The 20,032-nt window shown below is 38.7% G+C and overlaps 1 protein-coding gene across 3 annotated transcripts in view; it reads right to left on the bottom strand.

Annotated features, from left to right (window-relative positions):
- The window catches only part of LOC130921365 (gastrula zinc finger protein XlCGF58.1-like), a 46,266-nt gene that overhangs the window by 10,642 nt on the left and 15,592 nt on the right, over positions 1 to 20,032 (bottom strand). For all 3 annotated transcript variants that reach the window (XM_057845187.1, XM_057845167.1, XM_057845178.1), the window contains exon 4: positions 11,418 to 11,669. In XM_057845187.1, the coding sequence (XP_057701170.1) occupies positions 11,418 to 11,669 (252 nt within the window). The remainder of the gene's footprint in view (positions 1 to 11,417; positions 11,670 to 20,032) is intronic.

Genomic DNA, 20,032 nt, shown 5'->3' with positions numbered 1-20,032 from the left:
TCTCACACTTTGTGGGCTGTGAAAGAATATTAACTAGTGAAATATTTTCCAAAGAAAAAGAATATTTACATTCAAACACTGAAGGAAAATTATTATCTGTGAATAAAAATGAAAAATCATCCTAATAGCACTCATTACATTTTGCCCGTAAAGTAACACAAGTTCATATCATTTTCCAATGAAAATAGCTATAAAATTCTCAAAACTGTTGACCTCTTGGGCTTCAAACTACTTAACTCATTTGCTCCCAAAAACATATAAATTAGGGCTGTCAAAATTATCGCATTAACGGGCGTTAATTTTTTTCAATTAATCACGTTAAAATATTTGACGCAATTAACGCAGATGTCTCGCTCAGACAGATTTAAACGATGGTACAGTGAAACTCTCGCTTGTTAATTGTGTTTTATGGAGTTTTGCCACCCTCTGCTGGCGCTTGGGTGGGACTGATTTTATAGGCTTCAGCACCCATGAGCATTGTGTAAGTAATTATTGACATCAACAATGGCGGGCTACTAGTTTAATTTTTGATTGAAAATTTTACAAATTTTATTAAAACGAAAACATTAAGAGGGGTTTTAATATAAAATTTCTATAACTTGTACTAACATTTTTCTTTTAAGAACTACAAGTCTTTCTATCCATGGATCGCTTTAACAGAATGTTAATAATGTTAATGCCATCTTGTTGATTTATTGTTATAATAAACAAATACAGTCCTTATGTACCGTATGTTGAATGTATATATCCATCTTGTGTCTTATCTTTCCATTCCAACAATAATTTACAGAAAAATATGGCATATTTTATAGATGGTTTGAATTGCGATTAATTGCGATTAATTAATTTTTAAGCTGTAATTAACTCGATTAAAAATGTAATCGTTTGACAGCCCTAGTATGAATACGTTCTATTTTTAATTGTTTCAGTGTCCCAAAGACCAATTTGTACGTCTTTTACGTTTTTTTTTTTTTTTTCCCCCAAAACAAGGTGTACACAAGGTGTATCAAATAAAAAACAGTTTTGGACCGGATAAACACAAACTAATCCAGCTACAGTCTATTAGTTAAAGAAAATGGACTCCAAATTTAATTCTGAAAACGGTTTTGATACAAATCTTGCCCACTGCTGGCCCAAATTAGATAGTATGTTTGCCATATCTGGGCCATACATTAACTAATTTGCTCCCAAAAAATGTATAAATACGTCCCAAAGACATTTTTTTTTTTTTCTCTCAAAAGAGGCATCTCTGGGTCGTGATTCAATTTAGCTCCAAAGCACAAACCTGAAAATCCATTTTAAAGCAATAAAACTGGCCACTGGAGGGCAGTAGCGTATTTGGTAAGACCCGCAACCCGATTCCACGGCAACAAACGGCCAAGCCGCAGAGCCAAGCCGCACGGCTGGGAACCGGCGGAAGACAACCGAATGGATGCCAGGCGGCAGACGACCAAGCAGAACAACCGGGATGGCAGGCGCTGGACGACCGAGCAGAACGGCCGGGACCACTAGTACAGTGGCCGATGCCGTCGAGTCCGTGCTGCTCGTGAGCAGAGCCCGCAGAGGCTCGAAGAAATTCAGCTTTATGAGACAGACGGCGATGAGGGAAAAGTTTAACTGGCTATCACGGCCAGAAATGCGTCATCTTTCAGTTAGCAAAGTAACAATTTATTTACACATAACTATCAAAAGTACTTGTGTACGATAATTATTGGTCACGCCAAAAAAATAAGTTAAAAATATCAAAATGGCTTACCTCTTTGTCCTCTGAAAGACAATGCCAACCCAACGAAATGTATACCGCATAAATGTTTACTGCCTAGCTGGCGTTAAAAGTCCACGCAAGTTGATTCAGTCTTCAAATTTTCTCCTCTGAGTTTTTAGTTTCGGGAAACGTATGAAGAAAACATCCTTCATATGTCGTAATGTCTAGAGTCGTTTCTACAAGCTCCAAAAAAGCAATGTGTGATCAGCATGCTCGTTTTTGAAAGATTTCCGGAGAAAAGTAGCAGATTTTCCATTGCTTCTATGCGAGGGTGGGTCTATAATGTCCCACTTCTACTCTACTTCCGCTTTACGATGCGACGTCACGGTCTAAAAATAGCATGCGTGCGGTACTCCATTACACCAAAATCCGAAAGCTCAACTGCACTTTAACTCATTTGCTCCCGAAAACGTATAAATACGTTCTATTTTTGTTTCAGTGTCCCAAAAATGTATTTATATGTCTTTTACGTTTTTTTCCACAAGAGACATCTCTAGCTTCTGATGTAACTTCGCTCCAAAGCACAATGCCCAAAATCCATTTTAAAGCAATAAAACTGGTCACTGGAGGGCAGTAGCGCATTTGGTAAGAACTCATATGGGACCATGAAAGGAAATTAATGAAGAGAAATTGTCAGGAAATGGAAGTTGGAAGAAGCATGAGAAAAATGTGGAGAACGATGGAAAACACAAGGTACATGCCCCACACAAGTTCCCAGGTGAATTCTGTTATGAGGTAGTGGTCACTACAAAAGAAAGATTTTAAAAAATCTATCTTAATGAGAGAGGCGGTAATGAGGGAAAAATTTACCCCGTCTGCCGATACAGCCGCGGCCACAACAGCGTCATCTCTCAGTTCAATACTTATGTGTAAATAAATTGTTACTTTGCTATCAAAAGCTCTATTTGTCTTGTTGTTTATGTTATTTTGTAGAAGGAAAACATTCAGATGTTTGGGATGTCACAAAAGCAAAAAATAGATGTTTTAAAGTCAAAGTTATGTTTGAAATGTATGCTTTTACAAAAAAGCTCAATTTCTGTTTTTTCATCAGAAATGGGGAAAATTGCTCGAACTTAGCTATTTTCTAATGCTGATTTCTAAAGAATGGAAAAAGATCAACTACCTTTTTTCCTGCTGAAAGAAGAGAGTATAATCTTTCTTTTGGTGGGTTCCATGTTTATATAGCAATAGAAAAGAACTTTCTGTGGGCCTTGCAAAATCAGTCAAAATCCAGTAAAACGGCCGGGAGCGAAGGGGGTTGCACATTTTTGGGTGAAATTAGGGGTTTATTTTTCTATGACTATTTATAAACTAAACAAAAACAGTTCAAACATTCCTAGTTGCACATCTTTATACACCTGTAATCAAAGGATGATGTCAATTTTTTCCCAATTTTTAAAAAATTTTTGAATGTGTCATAATCAACTAAAGTGCAATCATTCATTCATTCATTCAATTTCCATGCCGCTTTTTCCAAATGACAAATATGGAAAATAACACACAATTTTTGACTACTGATGAACTATAAATCTCACTAAGGTTTTGACAACTGATAAAAATTGAACATCTTAGTTCTAGTTTAACATTGGACATCGAGGTTGAGCAAATGACTACCGAATCATTTACATTCCAAAAGTGCCACTTTTTGACAATATTTTGTCAACAGTGGACATTGTCATAAAACATGAAAAAACATCTATTCATTTCAATGAAATGAAACGTCTTACATCTGGGATTGGTCTGTTCATGATAAATGACGAAAGGGAACTTTGGACTTAAAGGCTTGTAGGCTCTAATAAACCATAATTGTTCTCTTTTACGAATATATGTTATTAGGACCACATTTGTTATTGCCATTGATTGAAAATCTATAACATTTAGTACACGTTTTGACTTACAGAGGGTGCCATCTTGTACACACGCAATGCACACTCTGGGTGATGACGTGGCTGGACTGGACTGCAAAAATAGCTGTGTGAGCTAGCAAGCGAAGCCATTATGACAACTGGTACGATTTTGTCACGTTCTGCGGCTGGTCAGATTGTTTTGTTACAGAGAGTGGGATGAGTTCCCAACGTCTTTCCTGCATCAAATTCCAGCTCATCAGCAGTGTCTTTAAACAGGGTCTCCCCAGGATTGATAAATCTAAATTCAAGACTTTTAAGACCTTTTTTAATGCCATTTCAACTGAAAATTAATACTTTTCTCGCACCCATTATTTAGATATTATTTAATCATATTAAAAAAATAAAGCACTGAACATCAAATTAAACCTCAATTACTAAGTGTGTTTTGTGACAAAAGAATGCACATTTATGGAAGATACAATTAAAACAAAAAGTTTTGTGCCACAGACCGGCCCTCTTTATGTCATGACCTACCTTATTAAAATATTGTAATAATAATCGTGCTGTCAAGAGATTCATTTTTTAAAATCGCAACTAATCGCATGCTGTCAATTAAGAGTGTGACAATATCTTGATACAGCGATATATCGCGATATTTTGCAACCCGATCGGTTATCGATATGCTCCCGCCAAGTATCGATATTTTTATTTGACATATTGGCCATACAATGGAGCATGGATGCTGTAAACTGCTCAATGTTTGTTGAGCAATTCCTGGGCGGTCCACTAGGGGAGCTCAAGAGTGGCGGTAAAGGTAAAGTGCGCACAAGTTGTCTAGAGAAGAAGAGAAGCTCCAAGTGGGTTGTAAAAAATAAAGCTTCGTGAGAACGGTGGAGGAAAAAGTGAGAAAAATTTTGCACAAATCACACATGTGGACACACTTTGGATTTTACACTAACAAGAAAGGAAGTAAGGTGAACAAGGACTTTGCTCTATGCAAGAATTTCCTAACAAAAATACAGTTCACAGGCAGCTTGTGACGTATTCCTTCACTGCTTTGCTTTCATCACTTGAGGTAAGAAAGTTTTGCAATGTAATTGATTTTTTAATTTACATGTATTATTTTGATGACATTAGATACCCTAAACTGGATGAAAATGAATAACGAACAAGCCAACATCAATTCACTGATTTATTTGATATTATTTGAGAACCACTTTCCATCTAGTTTACGACACAAACTGTTATAACTGCCATTTTGATACAATAAGCCAGGGGTCAGCAACCCCTGGTCCTCGAGTGCCACTATCCAGCTTGTTTTCCATCGCTCCCTCCTTTGACACACCTGAATCAAATGATCAGCTCATCAGCAAGCTCTGCAGGAGCCTGATAACGATCATGATTATTTGATCCAGGTGTGTTAAAGGAGGGAGGCATGGAAAACAAGCTGGATAGTGGCACTCGAGGACCAGGGTTGCTGACCCCTGCAATAAGCTATAAAAATGGTTTGAATAGCTTCCAAGATATATAAGGTGATGTGCATGATAATTAATGTAGGCTACATATTGAAAATAGGTAATTATTGAATTTTTCATTTCTATACATCCAATTCATTCAATTCATTATTTTTAATTCACTCAATATTTCCAACTCAAAAGCTCTTAAGTAGCTTATATTTTTTGCTTTATTTTGTTGTTTTTAAGGTGAGGAAGAATGTGACTGACTGAGTCCGACATCTCAAATGCTGAAGCAGATGGTGGAAGTGCTCAAACCAATGCTTTTGGCAACAAAGGTCATATCCGAAGAAAAGACCCACCAATTTTATCATTGCCCCACTACAAGCTCAATTGCTGACTGACACCTACAGCACTGTTAAATTTTCTCAAAGATTTAAAACTTTAAAGTAATTAAGTGTGCCATTCATCATGATCTCTCCAAGAGATATCAGTGGTTGTGGTTTGTTTCCTCTATATGTGCAGGTACACAATTTGCAGTAGATTTATATTTTACAGCAATGTTGCACAGAACAGGTGCCACGGTTTAATAAATGAGTTTTTTTTCTATTTTGAATTTTCTTTTTTTCCGTTTCAACAGTTGTATCGTAGAATATCCTGTATCAAATTTCTGACCAATATATCGATAATCGCTGTATATACCCTACCCACCGACGTCACAAAACCACGTGCTCGCTGTATGGTTCCGCCCACTTGTCCGTCATTTTGTCTCTGTATTAGCATTGGTTTCAATTGATCGAGGAATTTAAAATGCATTTCATGGAAGACCCGGTGCTTTCTGATGCCGTAAACTCACTGGATGTGTTGCATAAAAGGCGTTATGTGGAAAAGCTTCGTTCTATACAGTCGCCAGATCCATATTCGATGCCTAAATCGATGATTTTTGACCGGCTGCCTTCGCCGTCTCTGCCTGACCCTGATATTTACAACTATCTTGTCCACACAAAATCAGCCTATTCTCACGAAAGTTTGAAAAACTTTAAGAGCTTTGAGGCTTATAAATGCTACGTTGCTGGTTGGGTGAAACACGTCCTCGTACACGAAAATTCGGCAGGAATCTTGTGCTAGGAAGGTGAGTTACGAAATTTTCAATTCAAAATCTTTTGTTCTTGCTAACATCCACTGTCAAGTCTAATGTATTTCATGTCATTTGTCAACGGAGCTAGGGCTTTTAATGTTTATATGGTTTAGCGATAGCACTCTCACTACATACGTGTATGTTGTCGGCGATTAGCCTAGCAATGATCTTAATTGTGGTTGTCAGCCCAAAACCCTCTAAATATATATTAAATGCATCTTACCAGATAAAAAAAGACTACTACATAATCTGTGGTAATCGTTTGCAGCCCAGTTTTCTCGTCAAATTGCAGCAGCCCATCTCGCTCTCTCCTCTCCGTGTCTCTCGGAATCCGGTAGAACTTCAAGTCTCTCCGTCTATCTTCTCTGTTATTGCAACCGACCGCCACACACGCCTTCACCATTTTGATTATTAATGTTAACGAGCAGAAAAACACGCCGTAAATAGGAGGAATGTACGTAGCCGTAACAGGTCAACACGATGTGTTGACGGACAAGTGGGCGGCACCAGTCAGGAGAGCGGAGTTGTGACGTCACGTGGGTAGGGTCTATTGTGATATCGTGAGATAATTGTTATCGCGAGCCTTTTATCGCGAATCGTATCGTATCGTGAGGTGCCCTGAGGTTCCCACTCCTATTGTCAATAGTGAACTTGCGAATTTTTAAAATGCATAAATTATATATTTCAATTTCTAAATACACCTATTAGCACAGGAGTTCATCCAATTTAAGCCTCATTAGAAACAACAAAAGAGTTTTCCTTTACACTTGTAAAGATGAATCAAATATGAATTTCCCCCAAATAACTTGTAAAAAGGGGGGCACAGAGGAAGAGCATGTCTACTGACAGTTCTGAGATCAAGGGCTCAAGCACAGGTTCTGTGTGAAGTTACCATTTTATTTTTGGGGTACTATCTATAATTCTATCTTATATTAGACTGACTTTTTAAAGAATGAGGAACCTTTTGCAGGTGTTTTGAATTACACATGTGGCAAGTGTGTACAAAACTGAAGCTTTTCATCATATTTTTTTTTTTTTTTTTTGGTTTGTGGTACATGCAAATTGACACTCAATTTTGTTGGGTTTAATCTACCAAAATAAAAACTTTTACTTGATATTCAAAATTTTGGGGGGCGTACTGTATATAGTTTAAATAAATAAAAAAATTAATGTAATATATCATTACTTATGAGTGTTTTCATATTATTCATGACATAAAATTACCGCAATTAAATGTGAAAGATTGAATGATTGATTGAAAGAATAATTGAACTCACCAAAACGGCTGTCTCCCAACGCACTTATACAGTTCAGACACCTGTGTATTTCAGGGTAGTTCACGCTCATCAGTCCACCTCAGAGTGCAATGTTTTGGGTTAAAATGCCCAACTTATGTTTTGCCTGAGAATGTGGATTTCACCCCAATCCTCAGTCTTTGTGCCCAAAAATAGTGCCTGGAGCCTCCATGGTTGAAGTTTTAGTGGTGCGCTCATGAAAAATATTTCATTCTGCATGTTCATTTACGGTTTATTGCTGTACTTTTATCCAAACATGCTCAAAAACAACGATAACGGGTCACGCCAACAGCCAGACGGGTTCACGTTCGTCATGCATGTTTCTCATCATTTGCGCTTTGCTAAATTGTTGTATATTGTCGAATCCTTTCAAAATATGATTCTAATTCACATAATAATGGTATATAAGATTTTTCTTTCTTCTGTCGTACGCACTTTAAGTTATTGCTGTCTGAAGTGAGCCATGTTTGTTAATTCCGTGGTCAAGCCAGCTGCTTTCTTCTCAGTTGCATTTCCCTGTCAGGTTTTACTGCACAGACACTCAACCATAAGCGGATTTTCAGGGGGGGGCCAGGAGGGCCAGGTCCCCCCGGTGGCTGAAAAGTGTCATTGCATTTAGTTAACTTTTCTATACAGGATATGATTTTAAAACCAAGAATTTTCCGGTAAAATATTGTCTATAAAAGTTGTAAAGCAATAAAACAACAAAAATGAATGAAATGGAAAAAATATAAATCTTTATAAATGGGTCAAAATTCTTTTTCGAACAGATCATGTGACTAGCACCTTAGACAGTCATTTGCTTTGCTTAGCCAAAACCACCCGAGCACCGGAGAGGCAAGATTTTTTCAAATCTAAGCTTTCAAAAGCGACAACAACTACTGAGCAAGAACCAAAGACTGAAAATGTGGACAATGAAACGCCGGCGACCACCGTCAAAATGCTGAGCGGGATTTCAATTTGCCCCTCTAAAGACGCTAATTGTATAGACCCTACTCACCTACGTCACAAAATGGGCGTGTCGCTGTTTCCGGCCGCCATATTGTACCTCTTTTTCAGACCTATTCTCATTGTTTTCAATTACTCGAGCAAGTTATAGAGCAATTCATGGAAGCCCCGGCGTTATCTGACGCTGTAAAGTCATTGGATCCGTTGCATAAAAGGCGTTACGTGGAAAAGCTTCAGTTTATCCATTCGCCAGATCCGTATTTGATGCCTAAATCGATGTTTTTCGACCCGCTGGCTTCGCCTGACATCTGATATCCTGATATTTACAACTATCTTGTCCACGCAAAATCAGCCTATTCTCACGAAAGTTTGAAAAACTTCAAGAGCTTGGAGGCTTATAAATGCTACGTTGCTGGTTGGGTGAAACAGGTCCGCGTACACGAAAATTCGGCAGGAATCTTGTGTTCGGAAGGTGAGTTACGAAATTTTCAATTCAAAATCTTTTGTTCTTGCTAACATCCACTGTCAAGTCTAATGTATTTCATATCATTTGTCAATGGAGCTAGGGCTTTTAATGTTTATATGGTTTAGCGATAGCACTCTCACTATATACATATATAATACGTAATAAATATGAAGTGCGATAGCACTACTCCAGATTGTTCCTAGTTGAATTTATTTTTTGGCTTTTGACCTCAATAGTGAAATTGTAAATTAATTGTATGACAACTGTCTGATTATCCCCTTATAATTATATATTTTCAGGTAGTTCATTCACAACGTCTGAGTGTATGTTGTCAGCGATTAGCCTAGCAATGATCTTAATTGTGGTTGTCAGCCCAAAACCCTCTAAATATATATTAAATGCATCTTACCAGATATAAAATGACTACTACATAATCTGTGGTAGTCGTTTGGAGCACAGTTTTCTCGTCGAATTGCAGCAGTCAATCTCGATCTCCTCTTCGGGTCTCTCGGAATACGGTAAAAATTCAAGTCTCTCCGTCTATCTTCTCTGTTTTTGCAACCGACCGCCACACACGACTTCACCATTTTGATTATTAATGTTAACAAGCAGAAAAACACGCCATAATAGGAGGAATTTACGAAGCGCTAATGCAGTAACATGACTAGTATCCGGACAACATGGCGCGGGGGCGTGGCTGTGACGTCACGTGAGTAGGGTCTATAACAGAGCCACCACTGGTGTCATGCCAATATAGTTACCCCCATCAAAAATTGTATCCCCTGGCCGCGGGAGCGCACCCACACACATTAGTTATGAGTTATGTCGACTTAAACAATTAATTGACCACAGTTATACATTTTGGACATCGACATTTATTAAACAAGACAAACTCCTTACAGGACTTGAATTAGTTATAACAGTTATAGGTCATCCAATGAGTAAAACAGTAAAGCATTGCTTTATTTTACGTTCAGTACGTATTTTACGTTAAACGACAGGAAAAAAAAAAAGATTTTTTTTTTTTATGGATGGGCCATGTTTTAAAATCTCATAACTACATCACCAAAACATGGAAATCAAGCAAATCAGTGCAGCACAGTGGCTCCGCCTACTAAATCTAATTTTTCAAATTTTATAAAAACGAAGAGTGGTTTGAAAATCAAATTATTATATCTTACACCAACATTTATCCTGAGAACTACAAATTGTCCGTGGTTCCCTTCAGGAGGAGGCTTTTACGCCACAAGGTGCAAGTGAAAGGTTTTTTTATTGGTGTATGTTCATGCGTAACAGTTTAATTTTCACTTCTGAGTGAAACTTTATCTGCTGTGTATTCGCGTGTCTAGTCAATTCTTGCTTCCTACAAAATCTTTTATCGCAAAGAGAGCAGACGAAAAGCTTCTGTCAAGTGTGTTTTCTTTTGTGTGTATTTAAAGATCCCATCTGGGTGAATTTTTTACCGCAAATTGTGCAGACGAAAGGCTTCTCCCCAGTGTGTGTTCTAGTGTGTGATGTTAAATCTTGCTTCGTATAAAATCTTTTATCGCAAAGAGAGCAGACATAAAGCTTCTCTCCAGTGTGTCTTCTTATGTGTGTCTTGAAATTTCCCTTCTGGGTGAATCTTTTACCACAAAATGTGCAGACGAAAGGCTTCTCTCCTGTGTGTGTCCTCATGTGTCTTGTTAAATCAATCTTCATACAAAATCTTCTATCGCAAAGAGAGCAGCAAAATGGCTCGTCTCTGGTGTGTGTTCTTGTGTGTACCTTTAAATATCCCTCCTGGATGAACCTTTTACCACAAACTGTGCAGAGAAAAGGCTTTTCCACAGTGTGTGTATTTGTGTGGCGTATTAATTGTAGCTCATGGGTGAATCTTTCACCACAAAATGGGCAGAAAAAAGACTTTTCCCCTTTGTGTGTTAGCGTGTGTCTTGTTAAGTCTCCCTTCGCACAAAATCCTTTATCGCAAAGAGAGCACACATAAGGCTTCTCTCCCGTGTGTGTTCTTTTGTGTATCTTTAGAGATCCTTTCTGGGTGAATCTTTTACCACAAAATGTGCAGACAAAAGGCTTTTCGCCAGTGTGTGTTGGCGTGTGTATTGTTAACGCTTGCTTCGTAGAAAATCTTTTATCGCAAAGAGAGCAGGCATAAAGCTTCTCTCCAGTGTGTCTTCTTGTGTGCATCTTTAAACTTCCCTTGAGGCTGAATCTTTTACCACAAATTGTGCAGAGAAAAGGCTTTCCTCCCGTGTGTGTATACACGTGTTTCGTTAAATATTCCTTGGTAGTGAATGTTTTATCGCAATGTGAGCAGGAAAAAGGTTTCCCATCAGTGCGTTGTTTTGTGTGTCTTCTCAGTGATGCCTTGTTTAAGGATTTCGAAGCATTTTGCTCAAAGTCAATATCCTTCTCATCGGTGTTAAAGTCAGAAGAATGCGATTTTACGTCGTCGCTGTCCGACAGTGGCGCTAAGAGGTCGTCCGGTTGCGATTCTCCCTCACCTTTTGTTGGCAGGTGTTGGAACAAGCTACTGCTCGCTAGTTTCGCTGCTCTGCGCGCTTCGCTTGGACCTTCATCCTCGTCACTCTTCACACTAACAGTCATTGGAAACTTGGGGATTTCATCTTCCTGTTCTTCTTCTTTAATGCTGGGGATCACTGGCTCCGCCCCCTGTTTGATGGACGGCATGTCAGACTCCTCCTGTTTAACGTCAGGGGGATCGGGCTTCTCCGGGTGAAGATCTACTGTGATATCTGCGGGACACAGGGGGGGGGGGGGGAATCATTAAAAATAATGTAAATTTTTCCTACCGAGAGGGTAATATCCCAAAGTCAGGCATTCTCCTTGTACACGCTAAAATATGTGCTCGTCTCTCAACGTTTCTTCAAAATTGTTGGAAATCTTTGCTTTTCGCATGAAAACTTTTGAATTTTACAGACATAAAGGTTTTGGGTAATCGACGACCAAAACTTGATGAAGACGAATTGGAGACAATGGAATGACTAAAATGTGATTAAGTATTTTCGTCCAAAAGACAAATAAAAATCAAAAGGGCTGGCAAAAACATTGCTATTGTTATTAAAATTTGTTGCAAACATAATACGATAGTCGTCCGGTTGTAAGAATTAATGCAATGCAAAGAGTAGTGGTACATACAACCCATCTTTATAGAAAAGAGCTCTATAAACTAAGGCTGTCAAATTATTAAAATTTATAATCGAGTTAATCACAGCTTACAAATTAATCGTAATAAATCGCAATTCAAACCATGTCTAAAATATGCCATATTTTTCTGTAAATTATTGTTTGAATGGAAAAATAAGACTGGTATATACATTCAAAATACTGTACATTAGTACTGTATTTGTTTATTATAACCATAAATCCACAAGATGGCATTAACATTATGTTAAAGGGATCACGGATAGAAAGACTTGTTCTTAAAAGATAAATGTTAGTACAAGTTATACTAATTTTATATTAAAATCCCTCTTTATGTTTTCGTTTTAATTAAATTTGTAAAATTTTCAGTCAAAAAATAAACTAGTAAACGGCTCCCTGCCGTTCATCCACAGTGTCTTTAACTTCCTAACGTAGTGATTGAAATACACTAAAATATATCAATGGCGAGTTTTAACTTACTTAGAAATCAAGCCAATGAGTGTGTTTTGTCTCTCGACTGACGCCGTAGTTTCCTGTTTTACTGCGGGTTCATTTTACCTTACGTTCATTTGAGTGCTGGCTTCACAACGTACGAGACCTTTGATAGTTTGTATATTGTGACTAAATATTGCCATCCAGTGTATTTGTTGAACAGAGTTTGACCAAAGTCTGAGTAAGTTTTATGTGTATTTTGCATAGCTATTTTGAATGGGAATGCCAGTTCTCTTTGCACTGCTGTTTAACTGTGTGAGCATAGGGCCTCATTAATACAGATTGAAGCGCTTATTGTGAAAATTATTTTTTTTTTGAGAGATAGGAATATTATTTTTGTTGTGTTTTCACTAAATGATACTTGTGTTTGTTGTGAAGGAGTTGCCGAAGCTTATGCCAATAAACAGCCAATGAACGCCTGTGTCCACTCGTCTTTTGTAATATTCTGATATAGAATTATCCGAGGTACCCTGAAGTGCACGCGGCGCCAATGTTGTTTATTCACATGATGCAGGAGTGAGTTAAGAGTTACGGCCTGCCGAGAGCCGTAAGCTGTGTTAATGTTGAAGCTGAATGTGCTAATAAAGAAACGTGAAAAGTGCCAGCACGTCGCGTGTGGTATACATCTGTTAAGAAAAAGCACAAAACAAGACACCTTTCTCTGCCTCTTAGCTTTCAATGAGCATAAAACGGCGTCATTGTAATCTGAGGCAATGCATGATGAGTGGGTCATTCCGCGTGTGCATTAAATGCTTCAAATATTTTAACGTGATTAATTAAAAACATTACTTACCGCCCGTTAAAGCAATAAATTTGACAGCACTACTAAAAACAGTTCACAGTAAACGGAGTAAAGCCTGAGTTATGATTCTGCATTGCAGTGACGGCATAGCGACTATGGCGTCAATGAGCATTCAATAGTTCTGTAGCATGGGTAATGCGTTGCTCTGTAATTCAATGCCAAGCCACTTGAAGGGTGTGGCGTTGTATTTGTACGGTTTGGGGGGGGGACTCATGTCAACTTCCACTAGTTTTCTTCCAGTTAGACAACAATGCCGATGGAAACGGAACGCGTCGATTTGGATCTTCAGCTCATCAACATTGAACGACAAATGTTGATCATAGGAATGCTGAGGCGCAGGCGACTGTTGCGGAGGTGGTCTGTCCGATTGTTGATGCCGCACAGAAACGGACCGTCATATTACTAATTGTAGCCTCGGGTGGAGGCCGGCAAGCTGGCGGCTGGCTTCAAACTAGCGTCGAGATACATGTCCAGCGTTTTGTCAGAGGTCTGCAAAGCAAGGTGGACAGCTCCCCAGCCCCGATTTTTTTGCCGTGTCCTTCAACCAGCCAGGGGGAAGTCATAGCGGGACTGAGACAAGCGGAAGAGGGGCCTTAGAGGTGCAGTGTGCCGCCAGACCCCTCTGTTTTTTTGGAACAACAAATAGTGAAAAAAAAGACAAGCTTGTTGAATTAAAGGGGCAATGCAATGGAAAATTGATCAGAAAGAAAGAGAAAGAATTGAGTTATATTTTATTTTAATCTTCCGTATTAATGTGCACTTTGGACCCATTTATGTTGGGCTACAAATTTCCTAATAATTAAATGAAATAAATTCAATGTTTGCTTAGTCTTAAAATATATTCCATTTCACTGTGCATAATGTATGTCATTTGTACTTTTTTGTTCAAGTATATCTTTTTTTTGTCAATGTTTACATTATCTTCAATTTTAAGGTACATCCAATGTTCTTGAATATTTAAAATTGAGGTTTTGCTTTTAGATTTGAGGGGGGGGAAAAAATAAATGGAGTTTTGCAAATCAGTGAAAAAAAATACCATTTTGAATGGAAATCAGTTTCTCATTTATGTCTTGTTCCAGTGTAATGCAGTAGCCCAGTACTTCTCAAATAGTGGGGCGCACCCCCCCAGGGAGGGCACAGAGCGATGCCAAGGGTGGCGCATGTGACCTCGGGAAACATACTGGCACATCATACTCAGTGGGTGGCAATGGCGCTCTCATTTTCAGAGTGCGTAGAACCAAGTAAGAGCACACAGCAAAGAGATGAAGATGAAGAGCTGTGCGCCGTTTTCTGGCCGTACTCACGCAGCAACCCACTGTCTTCTCCGGTTCTCACGTGTCTGCCCGAGAAGTGCCATTTTCGGCTTGGGATCGTCCCGATGACCGCCCTCACCTTCGGTTTGCCTGCAGAATGCGCTGTTTTCGGGCCGTTTGGCTTTGACTTTTAATACAGTGGGAGACGAGGAAAGACCACTGTTTACTGTGTGTAAAAATGATTGTAGTGGACAGCGGGAAACCAAATCAACTAAGACATCACTTAAAGACGTTAGATCCCAATCTCATTGATAAGCAGACTTGTTTTTCTGCGAAAACCTGTCAAATATTGCCAACAATCGTCGCGCTTTCAGTGTTACATCAGTAAACCCGTGAGCACTGTTAGCATGCTCAGTGCAAGATAATCCCAAACCACTGCAAACATTGCAAAGGAGGTAATACTGCGAGCAGCAATAATAAAAACTGTCCCTCTGTCCGATGACACCGTCGTTTTTCTTCTATTCAGTTTTGTTTTTTCTGTCAAATTTTTTGGCATATTGTCCTTATGAGTTAAATCCAAATTGATTAGCAACATTATTATTATTTATTGATTTTATCAAAAAAAAAAATTCCAGTATCAAATGGTCAAAAATTTACCTTCAGCGTATTTTTACAGTTTGGATGTGACTATTTTAATTCAGGCAAATTGATGCGTGCAAGTTTTTTCTGTTACAAAGAAAAACAATGTTACTAAAGTTATGTTATGTGTTACTTTTTTTCTTCAATAGAAAAAAAGAATGTTAGGCAGAGGTGGACTTTCAATAGTAATTCTTTGGACAAATGATACTATTTAGTGGTGGCAGAGAGTTTGGGGGGGGTGCGAAACATTTATGTCTTCTTGGGGGGTATAACAGAAAATAATTGAGAAGCACTGCAGTAGCCTAATACGAGTGTTAAACCTTTCATTCATTTTCTGCACCACTAATCCTAACGCGGGTCACGGGGGTGCTGAACGCGCGCCTTTACCGCCTCAGTAACTGTAACGGCGTTGCCAAGATGAGAAAATGAGATTACTCAATACTGAAAAAAAAAAAAAATAACGCCATTATATTCTAACGCCGTTATTAACAACACTGCCAACAACCTTTTCTCACAAACTGTGTATACAAAAGTTTTCTCCTCGCTGAGTGTCTGTGTGTCTTCTTAATTTTGCTTTATTAAGCAATCTTTTCTCTCAATCTGCAGGCAAAATGTTTCTCCAGTGTGGGTTTTTGTGTGTTTTGTTAAGTTTCCCTTTAACCCTTGTCATTTTTTTGTGAAATTAGGGGTTGATTTTTCTATGACTATAAACTAAAAAAAATAGTTCAAACATTCCTAGTTGCACATCTTTTTACTGTCATCAAAGGATGATGTCATGAACGTTTTTCCAAATTTTTTTTATTTTTGAATGTGTTATAACAAGCTAAAGTTGAAGAATTCATTCATTCGTTCATTTTCCATGACGCTTTTTCAAATGGCAAATATGGAAAATAACATACACACATTGCTTGATTGCCGATAAACTAAATCTCACTAAGGTTATGACAACTGATCATAAAAAAGGAACATCTTAGCTCGAATTTGACATTGCACATCGAGGTTGAGCAAATGAGCACTGAATCATTTACATCCCAAAAATGCCACTTTTGAACAATATTTTGAAAAAAATAGACATCAAAACATGAAAAATAACATTTTCTATTCATTTCATTTCAATGAAATGAAACTTCATCTCTTACATCTGGGAGTGGTCTGTTCATGATAAATGACGAAAGGGAACCTCGGACTTAAAGGCTTGTAGGCTCTAATAAACCATAATTGTTCTCTTTTACTAAAATATGTTTTTAGGACCACATTTGTTATTGTCATTGATTGAAAAGCCATAATATTTAGTTCATGTTTTGACCTACAGAGGGCGCCATGTTTTACACATGCAATGCACGCTCGGGTGATGACGTGGTTGTACTGAACTGCGAGAATAGCTGTACGAGCTAGCAAGCGAAGCCAGTATGACGACTGGCATGATTTGGTCACGTTCTGCTGCTGGTCAGATTGTTTTGTTACAGAGCTATGGGATGAGTTCCCAACGTCTTCCCTGCATCCAATTCCAGCTCATCAGCAGTGTTTTTAAACCAATCCTAGGCGGCTTGCCGAGATATTGACTTGCTGCCATTTGACAGTTTGTATATTCCTTCATTGCAAGTTGCATCATTGCATTGTTTTTTTCCGCTTCCTCTCACTGCGGGTTTCCCTCGTTTTTTTTTTTCTTTACTGATCCCGACTTACTTTCACGGACCCTTTTTGTGTCTCCCTTTTCGCGATCCCCTATTTTTTTCCCCAGTGTGTTCAATAACCCCTTTTACGCAATCCTTATGTTATTGTTGTGTGCTTGCTGTCTGAAGTGAGTTTTTTAAATTTTTTTTATAAATTTCGTGACCAAGCCAGCCGCACTTTCTTTTCAGTTGCGTTTCCCTGTCAGGTTTTGCCGCACAGACACTCAACGCATGTGGGTTGCTATTGCTTTATAACTAATATCATGACTATAAAGCAGTGGTTCTTAACCTGGGTTCGTTCGAACCCCAGGGGTTCGGTAAGTAAGTCTAAGGGGTTCGGCGAAGGTAAGCAACGCAGAGCCCCATTTTCGTACGCTGATTAAATCTAGACAAAGTGGCTTTTTACACCAGGTTTTGGACTGGTTAGCTCTCAGTTTACAAGCTTAATCCATTTCTTTTTACTGCTAGTCCTCAAACTGATAGGAGGAGGAACTGGTTTGCTCAGTGGAAGGTTGACTGGCAATTGGTATGCGGGAATACAACAGACCATTGGCCAGCTTCTTCTCAAATTTTGACCTGTTTACAAAACACACAGTCAAAATGAGACGAATTTTGAACGGGAGTTTGCTAAATTATTAGCTTGCTAGCCAAGATATATTGGTTTTGAATTTAAAAAAAAAAAAAATTCTCGATATCTCATTCCGAAGGGTTCGGTGAATCCACATGTGAAACTTGTGGGGTTCGGTAGTGTGAGAGAATTTTATTCATGCTTAAAACACAACCATTATATATCATATTTTGTATGCTTTTGTTATGCTTGCCTGAGAACATTGTAGCATAGAGCATCATTGTTAGAGTAACCTGTTTGAGTGTGGCTTCCCATAGCCTTGACTATTGTAGACTGTATCACAATATGCCCAAATATGGACCGTTATGTTCCTGTGTTTTCCAATATGCCCTGAATGAATACAATGGACGACTGTGGCTGATCAGACTGAGCTCATCATCGTTCTAGGTCATAACTTGAGGTGTTTTTCCCCCTACTAGAGATGTTTTTCTGTAACGAGATATTTTTACCAGGATATGCTATAGTAAGTTTTGGTTTTGTTTCTATGATGTCAACCCATAAATAGAGGCATGCCCTGCATTTCTCTTTTGTCCGCATGCAGCGAGGACGCTTTGTACGTGGCTCCGTGTCTGTACCCGAGACCTCTTGTTCATAAAGCCTTTGAAGCTGACAATCTTTGGCTGGTCTGATTGATTTCTCATCGAGCTATCGAGTTGACACTTGTCTTGGAGTTCAAAGTTGAACTTCCCTGACAGGTACCTTTAGCAAGGTTAAGAACCACTGCTATAAAGTCACGTGAAAGTATAGTCCTGTGGTCTACGCATTCGTCGATCGCACGGGAAACGCTTGTCCGAATCTCGCTGGACACCTTAATTTAATTGCTTTTGCTGCAAGGGTAGCACCGATTACCGTATTTTTCGGACTATAAGTTGCGCCTGAGTATAAGTCTCACCAGCCCAAAAATGCGCAATGAAGAGAAAAAAAAAAAAAAAAGCATACGTCGCACCGGAGCAAAGTCGCATTTTGGGGGGAAATTTCCTTGATAAAATCCAACACATAGAAAATATGTCATCTTAAAAGGCAATTTAAAATAAAAATACAATAGAGAACAACATGCTCATTAGTGTACAGCAGGATTCACTAAATCCGGACCTCACTGCCACTTTTCCTGTCGTGTTTTCCACGTCTCTCTCCCCTAACACACCTGAATCAAATGATTATGTCGTCAGCAACCTCTCCAGAAGCCTGATAATGATCCTGATTATTTTGATTCAGGTGTGTTGGCGGAGGGAGACATGGAAAACACGATAGGAAACGTGGCACCAAAGTCCGGATTTAGTGAACCCTGGTGTACAGTATGATAATGTTACATGCTGCATGAACAACGAAATGCGAACACGGCCGGTATGTTAACGTAACTTAGCTATTAAGAGTTATTCAGATAACTATAGCATAAAGAACATGCTAACAAGTTTACCAAACCAACAATGTCACTCCAAAACACCAAAATAACGTGAAATGAAATACCGTAATTTTCCCACTATAAGCCGCCACCCACGAAATTTGGCACGAAAACGGCATTTATTCATAGATATGCCGCACTAGACTATAAGCCGCAGCTGTCCTCAATGTATTATGGGATATTTACATCAAAGGATATGAACCGGTAACACTTTAAGACCAAATGAACCACCATGAAGCTTTGCAGCCAATTGGTTCAAAGCTTCATTACTTCTAGAAGCTTCATTTGGCCATCACTACTACCTTGAGGGAGACAGCCTCTGCTGTCACCTGTTGTCAACACTGTTGTTGTCCAAAATGCCTCCTAGCATGCATTGCAGCACTACAGAAAATCAAATTCCATGTTTCGTGCTAATTGTTTCTTCAGTTACTGTTCTAGTTTCATTAATAACGAGTCATGGTATTTGGTGACACTTTATTGACAGTGGCGCCATAAGACTCTCATTAGACAATCATAATTATGACATGACACAGTCATGAGCATTGATGAATGCTTATTACAGATGTGATGTAGTTTTAGCCGGTAAATTATCTCACTTTTGAATGGATGTAAAAGATCCAAGCTGGATAAAATTGGAGTTAGTGACATAATTTGCCTGATGACACTTAATGACATCTGTCATAAGCATTCAGTACAGTCCATGATAGTGTCATGTCATAATTATGGCGATCTTATGATGCTGCTGTCAAATAAGGTCTCACCTATTAACCCCAACAAATAAAACGCGCTGGAGTGACTGGACTATAGGCCGCAGGATACAAAATGAAGGAAAATAGTAGCGGCTTATAGACCGAAAATTACGGTAATAATGTGTTAATAATTTCACACATAAGTCGCTCAAGAGTATAAGTCACACCCCCAGCCAAACTATGGGGAAAAAAAAACGACTTTTAGTCCGAAAAATACGGTACGTTTATGTAGCTAAGGAGTGACACTGCATAAGTATAGCCTGGTACTCCAGACTCACCGCTGTTCCAGCTATTGAGTCTGGCCACCAATATGCGG

This window comes from Corythoichthys intestinalis, chromosome 1, assembly GCF_030265065.1.
Source record: "Corythoichthys intestinalis isolate RoL2023-P3 chromosome 1, ASM3026506v1, whole genome shotgun sequence".
NCBI lineage: Eukaryota > Metazoa > Chordata > Actinopteri > Syngnathiformes > Syngnathidae > Corythoichthys > Corythoichthys intestinalis.
The sequence above is the reverse complement of the archived record's forward strand: the minus strand, read 5'-3'. Positions and strand labels throughout refer to the sequence as shown.